Source organism: Macrosteles quadrilineatus, unplaced genomic scaffold (assembly GCF_028750875.1).
Source record: "Macrosteles quadrilineatus isolate MER2022 unplaced genomic scaffold, UCM_ALF_1.0 Scaffold_2__2_contigs__length_208266976, whole genome shotgun sequence".
Lineage (NCBI taxonomy): Eukaryota > Metazoa > Arthropoda > Insecta > Hemiptera > Cicadellidae > Macrosteles > Macrosteles quadrilineatus.
In genome coordinates this window covers 135,021,829-135,047,622 of record NW_026542595.1, presented here as the reverse complement: position 1 = coordinate 135,047,622, position 25,794 = coordinate 135,021,829, and the positions used below count along the sequence as shown (strand labels likewise).

At 35.5% G+C, this 25,794-nt stretch overlaps 1 protein-coding gene and 1 long non-coding RNA gene across 2 annotated transcripts; one reads left to right on the top strand and one right to left on the bottom strand.

Moving 5' to 3' along the window:
* Positions 1-775: 775 nt before the first annotated feature.
* On the top strand, positions 776-24,718 carry LOC128984925 (apoptosis-stimulating of p53 protein 2-like). Its single transcript, XM_054404294.1, has 15 exons — positions 776-830; positions 4,283-4,458; positions 5,292-5,503; positions 6,422-7,120; positions 7,665-7,785; positions 9,051-9,185; positions 16,746-16,859; positions 17,565-17,809; positions 18,452-18,729; positions 19,026-19,289; positions 20,331-20,488; positions 21,251-21,384; positions 21,878-22,044; positions 22,622-22,821; positions 23,664-24,718. Exons 1-15 carry the CDS (start codon positions 776-778, stop codon positions 23,700-23,702), a joined length of 2,997 nt encoding a protein of 998 aa, XP_054260269.1. The 3' UTR covers positions 23,703-24,718.
* On the bottom strand, positions 11,345-15,399 carry LOC128985873 (uncharacterized). The gene is made up of 4 exons (XR_008490085.1): positions 15,112-15,399; positions 14,100-14,265; positions 13,071-13,181; positions 11,345-11,421 (listed from the first exon to the last, which is right to left on the bottom strand). It is a non-coding gene; the product is annotated as an uncharacterized LOC128985873 (long non-coding RNA).
* Positions 24,719-25,794: the final 1,076 nt, after the last annotated feature.

Genomic DNA, 25,794 nt, shown 5'->3' with positions numbered 1-25,794 from the left:
GTTGTTTGATTAAATACTTAATTCCAAATCATTGTTCACGTAAAAGTTCGTATACAATAAATATAGTTTGCTTTCTAAAATGAGTTATTAGAATAAAAAAAATAATAAAAACTAAGGGGTTAAAACAATGTTTGTGCTAATTTGATCTCTAAGTCAATTCGCATAACATCATATTGTTGTCCAAGCTGAATCATTGTAGATCACCATAACTACGCCTATTAAGGTTTGTTTATTTTTTCAAGTCTATTGATACCTTTTACGTCTCTTTAGTGTTTTATTTTCTACACTACTTGTTTTCGTATACTTGCCAATTTTTACTATCACCGTAAAAGCTCTAAATGTGTGCGTTTTAGCCGTACACCAGCTGTAATTTGTCGATTCTATTTTTCCCTTCCATTCGTGTTGTTTACATCGACACTAGCTATTCCTTTTAGCGCTGTTTAGTTCGTGAGAAAAATATAAGATAAAAAATAAACTCTTCATATGAAAAGATCACGCTTTCTAGATGTCATATGCTTGTATTTTTCACTATCGCCGTTGAACTGCCAATGTGTACTTTGGTCCAGGTAAGCTAGGATTCGTAAACTACGAACTTACACATTGACTTTGATTCATATATAAAATAGGTCCTTTATAGTAAACCACGTAAAACCTTAGATTTTTATTCGATTGCGACAAAATATTTTTATTTGTTTTTACTACCCAACGTTCCCCTAGTAATCTCTGGATCTCCCTACTTCCCCCGTGTCGGTAACGTTCAGAAGCCTCGTCCCTGATGGGATTCCCTCGGCAAGGTTGGTACACCTGCTGGAGAGCTGGCAACACTGCAGGTGTGACTCAGGAATGCGGTCTTCTGGCGGGAACACCTAACCTAACCTTGGTCCGTTCCCGCTCAAATCTAGGTTAACGACCTGCTTTGAAATCACCGGCCTTCCGGTAGCGCGGAGGGCACAACGAAATTGAAACTCTATTGACCTTGATAATCAGTTTGATTCACATTCTGGACCATCCTTTGACACGCAGCATTCCCGCGTAAATAGACCGCGTATAAATTACCGCGAAAATATAGGCTAGTGTTGGATTCGGGTACATTGTTGTCTGAATTGGCCAAAATTACACATTGCTTTCCTCCCTAGTTTATTTTCCCTGTATCTTTTTGGAATATCGCTTACCAAAGAGTGGTTCTGTGATTTCCCGTGGATTTGAACTATTGTTCAGAAAGATGGCTGATAGGTAGAGAGCACAGAGGGGAAGTGAATCTAAAGTCCAAAAATATTCTCAAATAGCATGGACATCAATTTTATTTTGAAACTATGGTGGGGCAAATATTGAATTTTAGATAGAAGTCAAATAGAGTGCCAAGAGGGGTAACTACAAAAATATTAGAGTCGAACATGGAGGTTTCCACTTATACGAGTAGTGCAGTAGATCAGAGAGTGGTTTTTATGAGTGTACGTTTGTGGAGAGCCTTTTGTAGTAACATGGCTCTAGTCAGTGTTAATTGGCACTCACGTTACCGAGCCTGGCTTTACTAGGGGTGACTCCAGCCTTTATTTAGCTTGCAAATACGTACAATGCAATGATGCTGCAAACTATGATATTCAGCCCACCATAATTGTCATTTGGAAAACTGATGTAACAGACCAATTGGTCGAAAATAAAAATGCGATTTTGTGTTTGTGTGTTACTGTAAATTTACAACGAAGCTAAATTCTGTGTCTGTCTAAACTACTGTGCACCTTTATCAACCTTTGCCATAAATATGAGATCATAATAATAAGAAGCAGTATGTTTGTAATTGTTTGCGTTGTTTTTTTGTGAGGAAACTGCCCAAACCCTGGATTTGTTGAAGGTTACTCTTAACGTAGACTTTTTGTTAGCATTATCAATTAAAAAGTCAACACAAAATATAATCTGAGTTCAAAAACGATACTATGGACAAGTTAAGTTAAGTACAGAGAATATACCATTGTGGACCATAGTGGTCTATTGTCTGTGGTTTAAGCAGTTTAAATTGTAATGAGGGTAAAACAGTATTGGATTCAATTTTATTGTACACTTAAGACACGAAAAGTCAATTTATATACAGTACTACATCCACCCGTTAATTTGGCAGTATTTCCAAACACATGTGATATACTGGGCAAGGCCCCACTAGGAAAAGTGTTTCTAGTGGGGCCTTGTACTGGGGCTAATTACTTTGTAAACACAAAGCTCTTTTAAACTACGTTTATCGTTTATAAAAACTATCGTTACGATGAAACGAAAAACCATCTCCGCTACCGATCTTGCCACAATTCACTACGAGGAGTTTCGATTTCATTCGTTACTGCTTTTGATCGCGATGCTGACATCTGTAAAATCCTTGACATAAAATATAAGTTGTTTCGTTTTGGTTTCAAATATCACTTCAATCTTGCACTACTTTCCATGATGATCCCAGTTACATTTTTTAACATTGTAGCTAAAATATATTTGCATGGTTATTATTTTATATATTTGTTAGAGAGAATGAAGATAATTTTATTTGCCAACTATTTACTGTGCCTTGAAGTATGAATAGTTTTGTCAATGTTTTGTCCAGCGCTACATAGGCTGCTAATAATGGAATTACTTGAAATTTTAATACTGCATTCAGAAAATTACAAAATATTACAATTGCATAACGCCCTAAACATTTGTAAACTAACAGCCTATATGTGGTGTTTCTTACTACTGATAATGCCTTCTAATGTCTCCAAATTGTAATCATAATGTTTGATTCAATTGCAAAATAATTTTTCCTGACGGTTTGAATAAAATGAACACCCGCAAAGTGGCGGACGCTACTTGATAGCCTTTGATGTCTAGCGGGGTTTGCGTTGGAGTTTAGCAGGCGTTTGTTACGGTCGGGGAATTTTTATATATTTTTGTAAATTTTACTTTTTATGGACTAATTGAAATAATGATATATTTGGTGGATCCTATGATGAAAATAATTATCCTCTACACATATTCCCTAAAATGTTATTATACATTTAAGTTATCCTATATAAAAACAGAGGTTATCAAACTTTTTATTAATGTAAAATGTTTAAAAGTAACAGTTAAATTAACAAAAAACAAAAGTGTATTTTATTATTATACGATGATTTTGAATTTTTTAAATACTAGGTACCAACAAAAATTAAATTACATTTTACTGCTATTGGCAATTGTTATTATTTAAAACTAATAAATTGTCTTGTAAAATTCAAATCAATCAAATACTACCAATACTGTAGTCAATGACACTACACTTTACTTAAAGCACTACAACAAACCATTTAAAACGTATTCATTTTTAAACCATTATATCAAGTGAATCCCCCATTATGTACAAATGGCGGTAACAAAGAAGCAATTAGTGTTTTAACATTCAAGATTTCTTTTTAAGCTATATCCAGTTGTAATGTATTGAGCTATTAGCAATGATTGTACACTAAAATATAAATGTAAGATTTTGTATATTAGTTCAGTGAATAAGTGATTGAAATGGCAAGGGGCGAGTAATAATAATCAGTATAACAGCGGCAGGCCCATGGAGAGGAAAAGGAGTCAATTTCCCCCTCCCAAATCTTAAAAAACCATACAAAAATCACAAAGCCTAACTAAGAAAATTTAATTGCACACTGCACACCTTTGAAATTATGTTTCAAAATCTCTTCTATGGGCATAGAAATTAAAAATATATATATATTTCTGGATTCTGTACCCATTCCCCCCAAATTTTCTCTTTGAATCCGCCCTTGAATCTGTAATAATTGCCTCTTAGTCCTATGACTACTTTATGTTGAAACTTTTTTATAAGAATCCAGCCGATTTCAATGTTTCAAGATTTCTATGTTTTAAGTATCCTGGCACTAATTTTGTCCAATTTTTGTTTGGACTTTCTAATATTTTTACCCTGAAAAGCTTTAAGCTACCCTCAAAGTTTTACTCCCAGTGCCATAAAGAGTTTGTGGACTAGTGCTTAAATAAGTGTCAATCTTTTTGTGATATGCGATACGATCTCATTACGCTGACTGTGAATGTGAAACATTCTTAGCTAGTAGTTGTACTGTAATGCCATGAGACTGAACAGGATTAAGACCTTGAACAACCTTATTGGGCTCATCATCTATTCAAACATTAGGATCATGTCAGAAGCCAACCCAATATCTGTTAACTTCTGTAAATTATCCACAAATAGTCCTAGTCAAGCTTATCTTTCTCCAGTCAATGCTATCTGCTACTCGGACTCAACTGAAGTGTTTTGTTGCAGCTTCAGACCTGGACAGTATCCGTGCCTTGTTCAATGAGAAGGAGAAGGAGTTGTCAGTGGCCGTGGCCAAGGTGGAGGAGTTGACGAGACAACTGGAGGAGTTGCGGAGGGGGAGGAGGGAGAACACTCCCCCCTCTACAGCGCAGGAACTCGAAAAACTCCGGAGAGAACTCATGGTAAGTCAGGGACTCCATGGATGGTAGAGGTAGAACAAAATATAGAAATCCAGGGATTTGTAATTAGAAGTTTTTTAGGGGAAGAGGGAAAATAATTCCGGTTTCATAGTGCAGGAACTGGGGGGGATTTTACTAAACTCCTCAAAGTGGTCTGTTAATGAAGGATAATCTAGGAATCACTTTTTCATCTATATCAGAGGTGTTTTGCTAAGAGAGAAACTCAAGCGAAAGGAATTCAAACTTCTCAATTATTTTGAACCCCTTGAATATTTGTATACTCTTAAATGTGCTCTTTTTACTCCACCGTTTATTGAAGAAACATTTTTTTCATCTATGTCAGATGTGTTTTCTTTAGAGAAGAGAATATCAAACACTTTCAATATTTAAGTATAAACCATCTAAAATTTTCAAATGATATTGACCTGATAAATGTTTTGAACCCCTTAATTTTCTGCTTTGTTAACCAAGCTCTCATTTAGGGAACACTTTGTTAGCAATATGAGTTAAAAACCTGGTAAATAAATAATATAAGATGTAATTGGTATTAAAAATCATGCTGCTTTCGAAACACATGATCTTGTTGCAAAGCTACACAGATCATCCATTCTTGTCCATCATTCACAATCAGCTTAAAATATTTTCCTAGTTATGCATTGTAGCAGGATTTAAAACCTGCAAGTTTAGCTAATATTTAAGAAGGGACATAATATTATCACTAAAGCTATCGTAATTTTGGTGTTAAGATAGTTTCCACCATCGGTATCACAGTAAATTTATTCCTCGAAACAATAACACTCATTAAACAAAAACAATAACCATACGTTTGTTCACAGTACCGGAACAAACTGAACGATCAGCAGAACGCAAGGTTAACTCAACAGAAAGAAGCTTTATCACAGAGGCAGGAGGAGATGGTGTCGATAGACAAGAGAATCTCAGAACTTCAGGATCGGCTTCACCGCAAGCGACTTCTCAACCAGCAACTGGCCAATCAGATCACAGCAGCTAGCAACAAGGCCAATACCACACATCAGCAACAACTGAGGTAAGCTTAGTCAACTTTGTGTCAGAAAACTTTGAGTTTAGAATAGTCATTGCTATACTATGGCGTATATCAATCTATCTAGAATCTGAATATTGAAATCTACTGTATTTACAGCCGTAAAACCCAACTGACAAAATGCATAATGTTTTTGTGTGTTAGACACAAAAACACACTTAGGGTGTAGACGTTGTTCAAAGGGCTGCTTTTAAAGAGAGGACTATTTCTACTATCCTCAATAAAAAATCTATTTCAGATCCCTATTTGACATAAATTAATATTTTTAAATGAGAAAAAGATTTTAAACAAAATAAAGATACACTGATTAAGAAAAACATTTTAAATGCAAGCCGAGACAGCTTATAGAGAAAACTACCTCTATAGCAAGCTGAGTAACACAGTTGTGCACAGAAATCTAGTAAACATAAGTTAATTTTAGAGGCCTTTTACTAAGTGGGTATTTACTCCTTTGGCCTTTATAACATTTTGTTTTAAGGAAACCGTCCAAACCCGTTTATATCTATTGTATTGTAAAAATCCGAAGGCTGAAAGCACCATATGTTAAAACAAAAACTGAAAAGGTAACATATTACACCACCACACACTTTAGCAATGTAAGTAGTTTTTTTTTTGCCTCCATCAACCAACAATAAAAAAAGGAAAAGAAAATAGAACTTCAATACTACTACACTCAATAAGAGACTCAATGTTATCTTGCAGTAAAAATGTGGCTACGCAGCGGACCATGCAATGTTTACTACAATAAATGATTTTAGTGAAGCATTTCAAGTTTTCAGTTTGTACAATCATATATGAGTTTTCAAACTAATAATCTTTCCGTTCTCCCTAAGTGTATTGCTTGATGGTTTCACATAGGCCTAGCTAATATTTTTGGTTTTAATGTGACTGATGTTTATGCAGAAGTACGTTGTCAACATCTGCCATTCAACATCACCAGCAGCAGCAGTATCAGCAGCAACCAGGCAACAAGCAGTTGCTGAGGCCACTGACTGCTGGCAACATAGCAGCCATCGAGCCGTACCACCACGTCCCCTCTGACACCCAGGAGCACGTGAGACAACCGCTACGTCCAGAGAAACCGGAGCGGAGAAGTCACCACTTGGAGGTGGTAAACGATCAAATATACAACCACGAGAGGTTAACAGGGTCGCAGGACGATTTTAACATGAAGTCATCGCACAAGAACCAAAACTCACCGGTGGACGACAACTACAAAGTGAAAGAAGAGGAAAACCTTCCGGAGTTCGGTGCGAGTAAAACGGACCCTAAATATCAAACGTTGCCTTACAATACAAAGTTTACGGTAAACTATGTTACGCATCCCCTGACCGGAGTGAAACTGAGGAGACTTCAGGGGGAGGGAGGGGAGAGGGAGACCGTTTGTGATTCGGAGTTGGTGAAGAACAACAACAACAGTAACCATGTGAACAACAACATGATGAGTGTAGTGCATAGTATTCCCATACCACCTGGAGTCAACAAGGGTCTAGCGACGCCGTTGGCCAACCAGAAACTCTCACTGTCTCCTTCTATGATGTCTTCTTCGTCTTCTACTTCATCCACCTCGTCGTTGTCTGTGTTGGGAAACCTGGGTCCAAGGTAAATAGATTCTTAGTATGCTCACTCATGTAATGTTAATGATAATGGGTTAGCTTGAATACACAACCTAAATGAAGCTGAAATAACTTGGAATAGTGAGGTAGATAAAGCTTTGTTAGTGAAGACCAATGTTTCTGAAAATAAAATTTAATTGACACGGGCTAGGGATATTTTTAATTATATATTCAGCAACAAGAGCGTAGGACAACGCTCACCCAACTACAACATCCCAAATACCCGCAAAAAACCAAACCACTTCCAAAAACCACCATGCCTAACCTATAGCCTAACGATCACCCAAAACCATACAACCTTATCCTTACCAAAGGCTGTGACAGGTAGCTTTGTATTGCACATTGTTGGTAACACACTTGGCGCCTGTCAAAGCTGACCTTGAACTTGAAGAATTCTCCAAACCCGTAGAGGACCAAAGTTCTAGAACACTCCTGTTGGCTCATCACCCATCAGGTCATGGTTTCATGCAGTGTTGAGTTGTAATGCTCATAGAAACAACCATGTGTTCTAACTCCTGATGACTTTCCAGGGTGTACAACACAAGTAATATCGGGGCCTCTCTCCTAGCCAGAGGACAGCCTGTAGGAAACTCTTCCCCCACCTCCTCCGTAGCCACCAATAGCAGCTCTAGTTCCACATCCAGTCACCAGGTACTGTATCATAACATAACCAGTGTACCGTTTAAAGCTGCTTTCAAGATCTGTGAATATTTTCTAGTTTATTTCAACTCGATAAACACTTTAATAATGCAACGAGGTTTTTTTTGTAGGACCATGTTATGTGGTACGCTAACCAACCGGGTGGAACCCTCTTAAAGGGTAGCCAATAACCCAAATCCATAATTACACATTTTTTAAAAACTTTTTACATTTGCATTCTTGTTAGATTATAATAATAAGCTATTGTATGGCCCCAATTCAAAATTTGTGCTTATAAAGTTTTGATTTTATGTGGCCTCACTCCCCTTTGACACTAGCTAATCTCAAGTTAGACATTATCATGCCTTTGACCAAACTTGTTTGTTATGCTCTACTTCGAGGGTATTGAATTAATATTCAAAACTTTGTGAGCACTAGACAGTGTGAATTTAGCTAATCAGAACTTTTAATTGAAAATGCACAAATTTTGACACTATCTTATATTCTGCAATATCACACTGGAATGTTTTTGTTATGTGTGTGTAAAACCGTAACCATTGCATATATTTTATAAGAAATGGTCTAGGCATTTGAATGTTAACAGACATAGTTAACACTTCAAAAGGACATGACCTATGTAGTTAAAGAGCTGCTTGTAATGATATGAAAAAAATCAGTTTTCCACATTTGATAAGTTTACCTAAGTAGTTTTAAGAAAATTTAAGAGTGACACTAACCTAGACCAATATCTGGATTAACATTGTCCACTGACATTTTACATTTTTATTCCATCCTTGTTATTTTATTGGAAAAAGCTTTCTTTAAATATTATACTCATTCACACGAGCATAAGTCAATAACTAAACAATCTCTTTAACATTTCATTCTCTGTAATTTCACACAAAGTTGTACTATTTCTCCTTTTCTTTATGCTTATTCTCTCTTGTATATAGGTACATCATCCAACTGAATCTTTTTTGCTAATTCCCTCTTCCACCATCCACCTCACTGTTTTTTGGGAATTCTCTCTTCCTCCATCCTACTCTACCTTTTCCTAAATATCTTCTAAGCTCCTTCCAACGACCTCTGCTTTTCCCTGATATCTTCCTATAAATTGGCGTAAATACCTGTATCAATGTGATCCTTTACTATATTCCTCCTACTCATGGCTGCCTTTTTGTTAACTTCTTCTCCTACTACCGAACTTCATCTATAATCTTTTGAATTCAATTGCAGTAAGTCTTGTCTTACTATCAAAAGCATGCTTTCTTCCACAGACTATGGTTCCATTCACCAAACCCAACTCCTCTCATTCTGCTAATGTAAATAACGCTTCCTCTTCATCTTCAAACTCTGTCCCGATGGTAACGGGCTTCGTATTGCCACCAACTTCCTTATCTGAACAATTCCAGGTGAGTTGGAATCTGAATAGGCTGTAGCATCTTAGTCAGTCACGGATTCTTTCTTTAAATTCCACTTTTAATGGTAGTTTTGATTTTTTTTTTTGTAATATATTTTGTTTTAGTTCGGTCATTATGCACCTCTCATGTCATTTGGCAGCTTGTTTAAAATGTATTCTGCTTAAAAAATAATTTATTTAGTTTTTATGTAACAAAAAATTACATTTTGTATATTATAGCACTAGAAAGTAAATGCTATTCTTACCTAGGTACTTATAACTTTTTTTTGCACATTGTATACTACATAAATAAGTAGAATCCTTCCTCGATATTTTAGGTTACTCTTTGTTCCAAAACCCAGAAGCCTCATATTTAGTATTTTGTTTGCAAGAAATTACGTAAATAACATTCTTTTTAGCCAATCTTTTATTATATTGTCATCTAAACTTTACTTGTCATATTAATAAACTCTCGTTGTAGTAATTTTTTATAATTTAACAACCAACTAAAGATATACATAATTAATAATTTAATTAATAATTTAATTTCTATTGGTGGTTGCTCCTGGGGTGGGGGTGTATTCTCCCACAGAAAGCTAAGGAAATAATTTTAAAACGGTATTTGTACGAACATTTTATTTTATATTAAAAAAAACATACTTATGGCCAGTAGGCCTGCGGTTTGGATGTGCTGCTTAATGGGCCCGAGAGATAATTGTGCTCCTCTACACCTACATCGTGGGAGGAATTTTCTCTTCCTTGCACCCCCAACCAACCTAAAAACCTCTTGCGCCTCTGGGCCTATTTATAAAAGTGGTTCTGATAGCCAGAATACCAGCAATTCATATCTTCAATTATTAAATGTAAGCCTTCTGAAATATCTAGCCTACCAGTTAGGGAGAAGGGGTTATGCACAGTATTCAAACTGCCAGGCAATGCCATACCCCTAAAGCAGGAAACCCACTGGTCCGACACTCTCCGACACGACACCTTCTGACAAGTCTCCGACACCTTCCAAAAAAATTACTTTGCATGACTTTAAATGGACTGTAACCCACTAGTCCGACACGACACCTTCCGATCCGAAATCCATTCTGCGTGCATGAGACCTAGATTAGTCACTGTCTAGCTTTGTGTGTGACATGAGTATTGGCAAACGTTCGATCGAAGCGGTTTGGGAACATCCCTTTTCTTTATACAGTGGCTTATGAAAGCTGCCTGAACATATTCTGATGCTTTCAATGATGCAAGTTCTATGGATTTGAGTGGTGATTGGTTCTTAAATTGTGGACTAACTATTATCAAAAAAGATTATGCGAACAAAGAACCGGATGGACACATAATGACCTCTTTTACTACTAGCAGCCAACCAATTTACAAAAAAGCCCGAAATATCTAATTTCTCGTCGGTCACTGCCCACATAGCACCGAATATTTATTTGATATCAAATAGCTATCAAATTTTTGACATTTGAATATCAAATTGATATTCACGAACATTCGTTTGATATCAAATAAACGTTCAATTTAGGTTCAAACGTCACTCAATTTTACATCAAATAAATATTCAAATTGAATATAAAATAAATATCAAATTTGACATTCATAAATTTATTGGTAAAATATAATAAAGAGAATATGATTGAATTTACATTCACATTTTAAATATGATGGTGATAAATATTGATATAACATTTTTGACATTCGAATATTAAATTAATATTCGCGAACATTCATTTGATATCAAATAAATGGTCAATTTAGGTTCAACCTCACTTAATTTGACATTAAATAAATATTAAATTGAATATCAAATAAATGTCTCATACATTTATTGGTAAAATATGTTTAGAAGAATTAGGTTGCATTTTTTCACATTTCAAATTTCATGGCGATTAAAATAATATCAGTTCAGACTTCTTTACTGTTCTTACCTTGATTTGACTTATTATTCTGAAGTTATAGGTAGTTTGTTAAAGTTCTTGGGTGACCCAAAAATGTAAATATATATATATATATATATTTCTTATTTGACAAAACATTAACAAAAGTATCACAAAACATATTTGTTTAAAACAAAACTGCATTCAAGGAAAACATTTTAAAGAAAAAACTTTATTTGTATGATAAAATAAGTTTAATTAAAAATTATTTAAACACAAATATAATAAAGATATGTACAATTTACAAAAAAAATAATTCTGGTCTTCTTCATCTCCCAAATGGCCTTCTTGAGTTTTCTATTGTTCCTGTAAAAGAGGTTCAACAGAGTTATTTTCTAAGACAGCTATAGATAAAATATAATATGTTAGACAAGGGGTCTCCAACCCTTTTTCCTCGGTGAGCACTTTTTTGTCTAAAAACGCCACCGATTTAGCAACTAACGTTAATTGTTCGCTACTCTATCGAATCACAACATCATCTACTATCGATGCGATTGTAGTTGTCGTTTGTCACAAGGTAAAGGCTTTTTGTGATACGGACGAAATGAGAGCATTCTATTATAAAATTAAAATGTCGTAACCTAACCAAATTAACCAAACTTGCTGATTGTGAAAAAATTGAATTAAGGTTTACTACGGACAAAATGAGAGCATTCTATTATAAAATTAAACTGTCATAAGCTAACCTAACTTGCTGATAATATAAAAAAATATACAAGATAAAAATTGAATGAAGATTAGATTTAACAAGGTTAGGTTTGCAGCCATGGAGAAGGTAAAAAGTTTTTTTGAGCATACGTCAATAGTATAGGATAAAGTAAATAAGTTTGCCAAATTTTATCAAAATCTATCCATAAACAAATAAACTACATAGTTTCCTTTTTTAATAATCTAAAATATAGTTCTGTTCATAAAATAAAATTATAAATGCCTCTAATTCTAACGAAAGATGTGCAATTAAGAAGTAATCACATTCTAAGCTAAATCTTTGACAAAAAGTTCAATGATTTTTTAGTGAGAATAGGCTATAAAATTTGACACTTAAAATGTCAGCTAGTTTAAGATTTCAATTTGTAGTTCTGCCAATTAGGATCAATTAAAAATATATATATTTAAATTAATCTGCCGCTACTTGACTACTACTAATATTCCCCTAGGCCTATTGAAAAAAAAAATTAGCAAGTGAGAGACATTTACTATGTTCCTATTTAAATACGTTAACCTGCCAACTTGGAGACAGGGTATTGTACACAAATTTTGTTGAATGGGAAGAGACAGTTAATTGCTCTCAATTATGGTATGAGCCGCGAGGTAAATAAATATCCCACGGCTGAGCCTGCATTCATTGACAAAGTTCTCTTTTTACACCTCAAGGAAATCACGGTCAACAATGAAGGGTGTTGCTGGGATTGCAAAAGACAATCACGGCACCGTCGAGACTGCAGTATAATATGCTCGTGAGTCTTGGCGAGATCACGGGAGATGATCACGATATAGCTGAGACCACCTGACCACACGTGTTTACGCAATTGTGGGAGAATATAATTGGTGTTTGCTATAAAAAATAATAATTTTCAAAAACGTATGCTGGCTTTCTGCTGGCTGGAATAAAACTGCACGAGGGCCGGATGTAGCCCACAGGCTGTAGGTTGGAGACCCCTTCGTTAGGCATTTTTAAGACCTATTTTTTTACTATACCTGTACTTTATAATTAAATTTGTCGATAAGGCATTGAGTTCTTGACAATAAAGAAAAAAGAGATGGATAAAACCGCAGATTAAGTTTTGCTCATTTGCATAGCCTGTCACTGAAAATTCACAATTTGAAAAGAAAACATCACAGTAGTTAGATGTCGGCCTAATCTGTTAATTATAATAAAATTTAAGTTCTATATTAGGTAATTAGATAAGCAATCTTTTCTTTAACCTAAATTATAAATAACACAATAAATTTACCTTGCATCAATCCTAAACTTTGCTGGGCGAAGCCAATTCTTGATTATAGTAGCAACAACATATATTTCCATTACACCACGATCCTAGTGTTCTTGCGTACCGGTTCTGCCTCTGTATAAAAGAGATTAGTATTAGCACTAGAATTTGTATATATTTTAATTTTCCTGATCAACACCCAGGATAGCCTACAACTAGGTACACATATTAAATTGTTAGTGAAATCTATTTTATATTTTGATGGCATTTGCTTCTTTTGAGTAGCCTTGTTAAAGCTAAATCTAAATCTGAAAATTGAAAATTTTGACCTAGGTAGTGGTAAAAGTAATCCTCAGTCACTTGAACGGACAAATATTGGGGTGAGCACTGACTGAAATGAGTGCAACGGTCGGATGTAGTTTGGTGTGTGTATAGGCCTACGTGTGCGTTTAAAAAAATTCAACTAATACAGTTTTCTTTTACACAAGTTAGCACTGCCGGAATATTTATATAGTGTAAATCAAAGACTTCCTATATAAGTGGGTCACAAAAAAGAGAAACTCTCTTAACTGTGTGATGAACCTTAGGCTACGTTATTACCCAATAGGTACCTATCATGAATTAGGTTGTGTTTTGGTGGTAGAGCCTAACTTATCTACAGTTCCTAAGAGAACCTGCGATATATTATCGGACGGTATATATATCTGATTTGATATTAATATTGCAAAACCAATTCACCAAATCTGCAAATCATAACTCAATTTGATGTTTACATAGTGAAAAAACATAGGGAACGATGTATTGAATCGGATAATTATTGATATATAATGTTATTCATCCGATAATATATCGCAGGTTCTCTGCGGAACTGTACCCGTTATGGCAAAAAAGACATACACAGTCATGGCGAATCAAACAGAAAAATTGAAATAAAAACACCTAAGATTGAAACTTTATTTTAACTTATTTTAACTTTGAGAAAACCTAATTGAAATATATGTATGTCTACCTATTATTAATGTCTGATTGTAAATAAAAAAAAAAAAAACTTACGCAAGATAGCTGGCTTCAGATGCAGATTGCAAAAGAAAAATTTATTCCTCCTTCCCAGCCTACAGGCTGCTAGACAGCCACTTTGTCACTCGGGAGAATTGGTACCGTAGGCAAATTATTCACTGCTACCAAATAACAACTTCCACCAAAGCTGCAGAGTTATCAACTGAAACAATGGAGAGAAAACTACTTTTAGTTAAATTCATGCATACCTTTCTCTGGCCTAAATATGTATCAAGATTAGTTAGGCCTAATCATTGGTTGGTAAAGGAAGCAGACAACAACTAAAATACAAAAGAATAAGAGACAATACAGGGGTAGACTTTCGTATCTGTTGTCAAAAACAACCGAATGAAAATATCGATGGTTATAGCCTATATTCATTCAGTTGTTTTTGACAACAGATACGGAAGTGTACCCCAATTCAGTTTAAAAGGAAAATGGATTTCAAATAGGCTAGGCTATTTCTTTTATAATACCGGTAAATTGTAACCTGGTTGAGGTAGAATATGTTAGGCCTGGGCTAGCCTAAATTAAGTTAACTTATTCTTGATGGTGAATTTACATAAACTTAAGTTAGTGACTGACGTAAAATATAACCCACATAACTTAGTAATATTTCAAAATTAGCCTAACAAGGTATTACAACACAGTATGGTATTCCATTTGCCTTGTAAACCAGTAAGTTAGTCCTACTTACTAGCCTATATATTGAACACTATTTTCATCCGGAAGTTGCCCTTTGAAGCTAAATAAACTACTGGTTCAGTAAGAACTAAGCAAGCCGCCTAACTTAGTAGCTTACGCCTAGGCCTAATTAGTATGCAGAAAAATACTTCCTATAAAACAGATTGCCTATTTTGAGGTTTCAGATTTATCTATTTATACTTAAGTTAAGGCATTAGGAATGATAAGTTGGCCAATTTAATTTGTACAGTAGCTTAACTTAGGTCTAGGTAAGGCCAAGGCCTAAAATACGTCTATGTTACTAGGTATAGTGACTTATACTTACATACTCCAAGGATCAAAACGTGAAAAGATGTTCGGTGTAGGTTATGCCAATACCCAGTCACAAAATAACAACTCTAAACTAACAGTGACACACACTAAACAAAATATCAGCACACTTAAGTTAACTGATTTGAGGTTATGTCTTGTTCTTGAATCTTGATACTCTTGTTGCTTCCATAGTTTATTTTCACTACTTGTGTAGCCTACTCAACAAGTTAGTTGTCATAGGTACATTTTACATAAATCGTGTACTTTCCCTCAAAATGGGCAATTTGTTGGTTAATAAATAAATAAACCACACCGTGAGTAACCTGACCACCACTGGTCGCGCGACGGATTTTGTAATTTGTTTTGTATTGTAATGTTTTGTTTTGTTTGCTGAGTTAGGTTAGAATTAAGTTGGTGTTTTGTCTTCAGTCTTCCTCTCTTCCTTTCATACGAATGGGCCAAGTCAAGCTCAAACTAGATACTTAACATATTTTTAGAGTTATATTACACTTAAAAAAATGTAAATTTACGTTTGGTTTAATTTACTAGTAAAAATAAAATGATAAGGCCAATCGTTAAGAGTTTGACTTTTTTATTAATAAACAAAACTTTTAAAAAAAGCTGTGTTTCCTATTCACTCTTCTTGAAATGTGTAGTAAGCCTAGATTCAGAAAAAAATATCAGATGTTCCAACAACTCCCCCCCCCGCGAAAAGTCAAAATCCATCATCAATTAATTAAAAATTACAGTGTTCAGTTTTCCTTCATATTATTAATTATTTTGAGATAATTGACCTCCGACCTCCATATTACAAACTGGGGCCCATTTCATAATAAAGTACAAACTAATATTATTAGTAAATCAGCTGATTGCCCAATGCAAATCTAATGGAAATAACAAGTTACAAGTGACGAAGGTAAAGCCTATTTTTAGTTATTATACAGCTCAGGGGCTAAAACATGGATTTTAACAAGTTACAAGTTGTAACTTGTAGTTTATTATGAAATGGGCTCCTGTAGGCTGGGGACTAAATTCTTTACTCTAAAAAATTTAAAAAGTTAAATCTAAAAAATTTTAAAACTAGTATATTCAAAGAGAAAATCAAATTTTTAACATTAAGAATATTTAGATAATATTCTAAATTTGATGTTATTTGACTTTGATATTTTGAAGATACAATAAATATTCAAAGTTTGACATTGTTTGACTTTGACATTTTGAACATTAAATGAATATCAAATAAATATCAAATTTTTGATTTGACATAGTTTGATATATTGAACGTTTATTTGATATCAAATAAATATTCTGTGCTATGTGGGTGACGAAGCCTGTCGGACCAATGGGTTATTGCCTTAATAAGTGGGGAAAGCATCGGAAGGTGTTGGAGACTTGTTGGAAGGTGTCATGTCAGAGAGTGTCGGACTAGTGGGTTTCCTGCTTAAGAATCCAACTCTAATTTCAATATTTTTAAAAACATTACACTTATAAATTTAATTTTACTTAACACATTCTCTAACAGTTTTCACAACTCCTCTGATTCTATGTGTTTGTATAAAAATTTGATGAACATACATATTTAACTGTTTATTCAATTCAACTGTTAAAATGGTAGAGTTTTTTTAATGTGTCCCTGACTTGTTTCAGAAGCCCGTGAGCAGTGTAGGCCCAAATACTGTACAGCTACCTTCACCTATCTACCAAACCTCATCCACCAAAATACATCCTGTACAGCCTCAGACACTAAGCTCCACACCACAGGTACAATACAACAATACAGTATAGATTTACAATACAAGGCTTCACAAGTTAGATTATTTCTATACTTGGATGTACACACCACAGCACATATCTTTTCCTGTGGTTTATAAAGAAAACTATATTTCAAAATCTGTGCACATCTCTTAAGCCTTGTTCACACGACGCGTGGTAGGTCGAAACTTGCTGATTGCCTTGATCAGTCAATGGATTTTGAGTTGTCAGAGAATTTGTGAACCTGAACCTGACTGTATTCACGGGGCGTGGTGGCTTGTAGATTTAAAAAACCACTGACTGGCTTGGAGAAAAAGGCAGAGTTATTGAGGTATTGGTAGTTTATAAGGGTAAAGTGTGAAGCAATACAGATTAGGATTTAAAAAGGTTTTTTTTAATGTGAGCGATCTAGACAAGGAGTAGACATGTACCAACCATCCAACGAATCACCTAGAACAACTGCACGAGCCACTGACAAGCTGTTCTCACTATGGTTATTAATACAAGCCACTGATCAAGGTCACAAGGGAGATTCAACAAACCACGTGTTGTGAGAACAAGGTTTTAAAAGTACATATCAACATGCCAGTTGTAAATTAAAAGGCCTAAATTGATCCATATGTTAACAACCAACATTTCCAAAACCCAGTTCTAGAGAATCAACCATAGTATCTAAATAAGTTGATTTATATGTATACCAAGTCGTTTTTTTAGGGTATTCTTCGGGACCAAAAAGAAGAGTTGCCTTTATCTCAACCCAGTGAACCGCCAGATTCCCCGCTGAAGCCAGCGTTGCCTCCAAAGCCTGCACTGCCTGTAAAGCCCACACCTCCGCCACCGCCCCGCCAGGCTCACTGGGCGGGGGAGGAGGAGGACAAGCGACCCCGACCTGTGGACACGTCCTCGGAGGCTGTGGACACTGCTCTCACTGTACTCAGAGGCGCTGCACTCACCTCCAGGTATGAATAATAAGTATAAGAAACTATGAATAAACATAAAACAAAACATAAAAGAAAAAATAGTAAAAGAAACAAAAATGAACTAACCAAATCAATTTTGTAAACATTTTCTATGTAGTAACCACTTTAGACAGGTGGCTTGGATGTGAGATGCTATGAGCCTGAAAAATATTTATGCTCCCATTGCCCCTTACTTGCGACTACAACAGACCGAATGAAAACCTCTTGCAGCTAAAGAGGCCCTGACTCTTGATAGTGTAAAGTAGACATTCCAAACTTCCTATTCTACAGTAAGTTAAAGCTATCTTTAGCATTGACTTCAAGCATAGCTTATTAATTGCAGTAGACCTTATGTAGTCAAAGTATTCATGAATTATATTATTTTTGCTACAGTAGTGTTGTATATCTGAAACTATTTTGCTCTGTATATGCACCAATAAATCATTCTCATTCACATATCTTCTAACCACTAAAAGTCATATACGGTGATGAGAAGGTGTTAAGGTCTCTGCCTAGGAATGTCGTACACACTTAAATACCATTATGTACCTTAGTGTCAGGTATATTAGTAGTTAAATAGAAAGAGAAACCATGTACTCACTGTAAATGTTCTGGAATTACTAATTTCAACGTTGTTTTTAGGGGGAATGACTACCCATCTCAGAAGCCCCACCCATACCAAACACAACCTCCCCAACCGGCCAGTGCTACTCTGGTAGTGTCCGATCCCCTCCCTCCCCCACCACCTACCACTGAACCTCCTATTGACGACCTTCCTAAGAGGCCACAAGACCAAATAATCAAGGCTCGACCCCTCACGATACGAAAACAACCTCCCTCTGAAATCCCGAGGTTAAGAAACGGAAGTTTGCCTGTGAATCAAGGATCTGAAGTCAAGAGTACAAAAGAAGAAGGTGATGGTGAGTAGTAAAATGTTTGTGTTTGAGTGATTTTGAGAAATTATTGTTTATTCACAATTAAAACAACATTAGAGTTGAACAATCGCTTGCCTATATGCCCTCAAACCATGCCAGAAGAACCCAGAACTCATTTCAATAAGTGATGAAAACGGTTACAGTACATAAAGAAAATTCAGTTTTATTTCATAATAAGATTGTTTTTAAGAATAGTAAAAAATACTTTCAAACAGTATAACAGTTATATTCTCTATATTTTAAGATAGTATGCCAAATTTAATAAAAAAATGTTGTTTCAGTGACTGAAAACCTCTACTCTGTAGAGACCAGTGGGTACAGTTCCAACAGAAGGATAGAGATGCCACCAGCTTTCTTGTTCCCCGAGACGGAGGCGCCCCCGGCAGATCTGGTCTCAAGCTCCTCGGAGTCAACGGACCAGGTGGATCGTGTTGCTCCTCCGAGTCCAGAGGATATCCACAACGAGGACAGCCATCACAGCGATAAAAGCTCGGAGGGCAGCATGGATGTCGAGACTAGGAACAGCCTCAATAAGGAACAAACCGGTAGGTTAAAACATGACACGTTATATCACTGAGTAGTTTATGGTGGTAGCTTTAAGTCTGAAGGTTATTGTTTTAGCAGGATTGATTCTGGATCTAAATGCTATTTGTCATTGGGATACCAGTTGATGACGTAACTGGCTGGGTAGCTGAGTGGTTATAGTGCTCGCCTATTAATCAAAAGGTCGCCGGTTCGATCCTGAGAAAAGTCAGTAGCTTTTTGATGGTTCGAAACTGGACCCAGCTGTTCCTGATCATTGGGCTTTAAATAAATGATCCTGACTAATGAAACCGCTGATCTTAGTCAGTAACAAAGCTACACAGGTCATCACACACCATTCAACACTCATCCTTCACTCATATTTGGGTTAAAATACGCACCCAGGTGGCGTCCCCATCTCAACGATTGATTGATTGATTGATTGATTTCTAACAATTAGTGGACCTAATTGTAACATTAACAAAATGTGTTTTGACAGTGCCTTATTAAAAACGTAAAAAATAACGATGGTATAGTAAACACAAAAAATAAAACACAGTAGTGTAAAGGTGAATATTCTGAGAAAAGTCAGCTTTTTGGTAGTTTGAAACCGGGCTCGAATAAATAATAAATTGTCCTGGCTAAACAAACATCTGGTTTTAATCAGTAACAAAAGCAACACAAGCGCCTCTCCCTATTCTACACTAAACTTATCCTACATTCATATTTGGGTTAAAATATGCCCAGTTGCTTTCCCTTTGGTCAAAGCTTAAGTTTACCACATAGAACTAAAACAACATACTTTGGTTGGCCAGATAGGAACACAACTGAAATTAAAATCCTAATTTGCAAACTTAATAAGAAGGCATAAACATAAAGGTTGATTGAACACATTCACATTTCACATAGTAGACAAAGGAGGTAAAACAACACTAATCTCACTCTAACTCTATTAAGTAGACCTAACTATAAAGTATGGATACCAAAGTATGAAAAATATAAAGAAAATGTTGTTACTTTATCTCAATGTTGCTACGCTATTCAACTGCTCCGATATATTCCAGGGGAGGTCGTGATGAGGAGAGCCAAGAAGGGTAACCTGAAGGGAGGTAATGGAGGACACAAGCAAGTTACCAGGAGAGTGTCCTTCGATCCTCTAGCTCTGCTGTTGGACGCTTCACTGGAGGGGGAACTTGAGCTAGTAGTGCGGACTGCTGGACAGGTAAATTAATATATCAGTGTGTGTTACTTTTATATATTATTAGTTTTTTTGGGGTAGCAAGCCGGTCTAGTAGAGTGTTGGGCCAAAGTCTGGCAAGGTTGGAGAATCAAATCCTGCCAATCACCAATGGAGCTATGTGATGTTACTCTGACCCTCTAGGCCTAGCCCGAAGAAATGAGTTAAAAGTTCTAGGCTTGAACCCAGCGTTCTAAGATATTAAGGACAACAAAATAAACTACTGTGGTTACTTAACCTGTGCTACAAGGGGCCATTTCCTTATGGGTGAGGACACAGAAGAAAATATTGTTGATAAATTCACTGTAGAAAAAAAACTCAAAATTCTCAGTTGCGTATAGTTCAATCAGCAATGTGATAGAAATAAAGGAAGTAGCTGAGTAAAATGTTTACAAACTGCTGTCTGACAGAGCTGCCCATAATAATAGAGTCTATCTAGATAATGAGGGTCTACAGTGTATTAAATAGAACAAATGTATGAACATTGTGACTTTTCCTTTTTCCATTTATCTGTTACATACAATCCCTTTCTAGCTAATGCAAAAAAGTACATTCAAATATTCTTCCTAGTCTTTGTTAAAGGTTACTTGATTAATTCGTATTACCTACTTGATGTCACTCAATACAATATTTATGTAATATCAACTCATTAGGCAATTTCTTTCTGTCCAAATTTAAGTGTGTATCATTTACCTAATAATAAAAAAAAATAAAACTATAAAATGATTAACTGTTTGTGTTGCCCAGGTGCGAGACCCGAGTGCGGCGAATGACGAAGGCATCACAGCACTTCACAACGCCATCTGTGCAGGTCATCTGGACATTGTGAGGTTCCTGGTGCAGTTCGGCTGTGATGTCAACGCTCAAGACAGCGACGGATGGTACGTAATTTTAGATTTTGTGTGTTAGATTTATTTTGAATCGTTCATGTATGTTTAAGCTGGATCTAGCGTAAATACTCACATAATGATCAAGTACAGTCAGTCTAGATACAGGATAGCCTTTCTTAACATTAAATTATTTTTTTAAATCTGATCATAGAACCCAAATTGGTATTGATTTACTGTACTAGTACTTCATTTTTTATTTTGCCACACCACTCACACCAGTTCTGCACACTTTGATATTTTTGAAAATGGTATCTGACTGACCTCCTGAAAGTAATTTGAACATTTATAACTATAGAAGTGTGATATTTCAAGAACATGCACGCTTAACTTGAAGAATTTTGGACAGATTTCTTTAAAGAGCTTTTAAGTTCCCTAAGTGCTTTTGGTTTAGACTCCAGGAAATATATTTACAGCATCCTTGATTTAGCTGATAAAAGTACTTACACAAATTATCAAGCTTGTAACGTAACGTAATCTTGTGCAGGACGCCTCTGCATTGCGCTGCTTCATGCAACAACCTGGCAATGGTTCGGTTCCTGGTAGAACACGGCGCTTGCATCTTCGCCACAACTCTCAGCGACCATGAGACTGCGGCCGAAAAGTGTGAAGAAGACGAAGAGGGCTTCGACGGTTGCTCTGAATACCTTTACAGTCAGTATTGCTTAGATATTGGTTTAAATTCCTACTTTTTTGTAAAAAATGTGTGCTCTCCATAGCACCTGTTTTAACATAACAGGTGGGTGATGTAGACGGGTTTTCTGCAATCACGGGAGACGATAATGAAGTCATCAGCGGCAGATGATTACAATTTTGTGAGACTACAAAATATGTTTAAAATTCTTCCTTGACCTTGGATATATATTCATGATTTTATTGTGATTGCGGGAGATTATACATAGTTGTTTAAAAACCAAATACAGTAAAAAAATAATATTTTAAAAACCAATCAATACTTTACAAAATTCAATTTGATAAGCAAGTTTTTACCCTACTTGACCCGAATTGGAAAAGTCTTGCCTGCAGATCCCCTAAACATGTTATCTGCAAAGTTCTTTAACAACATTTTAATTGTAACGTAAAGTTTTGAAAACATGGTCTAGGGGATCACTTCAGAAGTATGCTCTTGAACTTTTCACATGTGTTTCATGCATCTACAATTTTATTTATTTATAAGTATTAGTGATTATAACTAGGTAATGATTCAACTAACCAGTTTAATTTATCGTAGGTGTCCAAGAGAAGTTGGGTATTCTCAACAATGGGGCTGTATATGCGGTGTTTGATTACGAGGCACACAACACGGACGAGCTGAGCTTCAAGGAGGGGGAGAGGATGATCGTACTGAGGAAGGGAGACGAGTGGGAGAGAGAGTGGTGGTGGGCTCGACTGAGCGACAGAGAGGGATACATACCTCGCAATCTGTTGGGGGTAAGTGATAATGTCACTCATGGCAAAGTGCGGAAACACTATGTAAAGTATCTGCTCCCTGAAAATATCCACCACTGATGGTTAGATATCAAGTCTGTAGTTGGTTGCCAAATTAGCTACATGAGAAAAAGTAATGCAAATAAATATGTGAAGATGTTCCACCGGTGCATTGATTCCACTAACAGAACACAACGTAGAGACGCACCAGTCTAACATCTTACTGTAACTTTATGTATAGGACAAGCTTAATTCAAAAGGCATACAGATGAAGTTATAAAAAAATTTGCTTTATGTCATTATAAAAATTGTTTCAATCAATGAGGGAGAAAGTGTTGGTACTTTGAGGAAGAAACAGAGTGCTAATCCACCTGATTTGTGTTGCTACCTTTAATTAGACCATAGACAAAAAGAATAGTGCTGTGGTTAGCTATTCTTTGGCGTCCACCGCTAGGAGTGCCGTGTAGTTAAATAAAATCAGAATTAAATAGCGAGGAGCCGATGACTACAGCGAATCGAACACTGAGCTCGCTCTAGCAGCACATCGTGGAACCTTCCTTTGACAGTCTTTATTTATTCTATTTGTCTATGATTAGACCCTGTATCGATTGTTCCACTATTACCAAACTTTTCCATAAATTAAAAATGTTCTTGCTATTCTTTGGAAAGGAGCTAGGTTTTTAACAGGATTTAGAACTGCTCTTCTTAAGTAATACAATTTAGGCTTGAAGCTTATTACACTAATTCAGTTTTCGATGATAGTTTTCATAAAGTACGATGACTTTTTTAACTGTATTTATTTAGTGTACTGCTTGTTTTATAAACTAACCAACTTTGTTTTTCAGCTCTATCCAAGAGTACACGCCAACAAGAACGTGGATTGATGCTTTATGAAGACGAATGTCAGAATGTCTTATCTTGCCAGACTTATCGTTAGTCACGAAAACGGTCAACTTTTTCTCTGATGAAATCACCTTGAATCTACAACTTTTATCTTTTTCATTTTTCCAATCAATACCTCAAGTGATTTGTTGAGTTTTAATGTTTGAATGTGATAATTCAATTGAATCGTCTAGTTTGTGTTAGAGTTAGAAATTTATTTTCATTTATTGAACTAGAAGCGATGAATCGTAACTTTCTGTTAATGCCACTTGTCAAGTAAAAACTACTTGGATGGATTTTTCGCACTTGTATTTGTGACTCTTTACACTGAATTCAAGAGTTTGCAAATTTTAGACACATTAGGTGTATCAGGTTCTAGTTGATATTTTCAGTCAACTGTAAACCACGTCATTTTGGTCACATAAAAAATAAGTTGGAGACATTGCAGTGGCCTTGAAATATTGATTGTTTCACGTTTTCTGTAGTGTTTAATTTTGTCCCTGGAGGCCTTATTTTATATCAGAGGGCCGCTTTAGTACCTGTTGTCTCACTATTTATTTACACCTAATATTACAAAACACATATTTTACTAGAGCTTATGATGCCGAACGCAGGCAGCACTAACTATAAAACGTTTCACGATGGCTACGAATGTGTATATAAATAACTATATAACTCTGTATTATATTTAAATAATGACTAGACCAAATTTTAAATATTGTATTTTATAAATGATAAAATTTGTATAATTTGTTATAATTTTGTATATTGTAAAAACCAAAAATGAAAGTATTGTATATCAAATTACCTAAGAAACAAATGTGCCTTTAATTACACATATGAGATAGATATTTGAATGTAATCCTTTATATTGTTATAATATGTGTAAACTATTTTAAATAAGAGGAAACTATTACGTTGTGATCAAAATCAAAGATCTAGCATCGCTAGATAAAGGTTTAGGTCTGTAAAGAATGAAATAAATATATTGTACATTTTGTTGATGCTTATGCACATATTTATTTGTTTTATTTTACCTTTTTAATTGGACTTGGAATTATATTATAATGATAGCAGCTAATCAGTTTTGATCATTTACATATATGTTATAGTAGTGTAATTCATAAGTGAGTCTCCCTATTTAAGTACTTTTCTACAAAAATTGACACTTCGTAGCATCAGTCCCAGCCTTTTAAATATACAAAAGAAAGACAATAATATTCCCAATAATAATAATAATGCATACTATGCAATCTCTCCAGAGACAAGTCTAAAGGGAGCAAACCATAAGGTACTGTCGGGGAAATAAATATGTGCACTCGAGTTTAAACCTAATTATCTCTGAAATGAATTATCCGATTTTGTTGACACAAAAATTAAATTTCAGCTGGCTTAAATACATTTTACTTGGTAACAATTAAAATAATTTCCGTTTAAAAGACATGATGAGCAACACACTGGGCGGCATCATTACTGTCCCCAGTACCAAGTGCGTTGCTCATCATGTACGTTGGTGGGGCCGTCTTTAAATGTCCTTACCCACCTGCGTACCATTCCGTCACTCATAATGTTCTCGCCATACACTTCACTTCACTAATCTTTCGATGAATTAGGGTGCTAACTTGGCTACTGACACCCTTAATGAATTGGCTAAGCTGCATAGGCCTGTAGTGTTCATTCGTGTCATAAAAATTAGCCGTAATATTGAGTTCTGATGAATGGCAATCTTTTGAAAAGATCAAGATCCTCAGATTAACTAAAGGGTGTAGGGTCATTTAACGCCACAACCTTTGGACCGATGCAGGATTAGTCTATTGGCACTGCCCACAATATTTTATACGATTGTGAAGAAGCAGTCTTATCACATTTGAAAATGCAGCTTTTATGTGTATAGTTGAATTTAGTAATTATAGAGAACCACATTATACAATAGTGTGGTACCAATTGTCCCTTTTGTTACTAAATTATAAATTTGTAAAACAGGGCATTAAGTTTACCCGAAAACCATTTTTATTGGCACCTGCCTTTCACAAATTCCAAGGCATGACCCTGAACCAAGCAGATGTCTATATTGGACCAAGATAATTCAGTGCT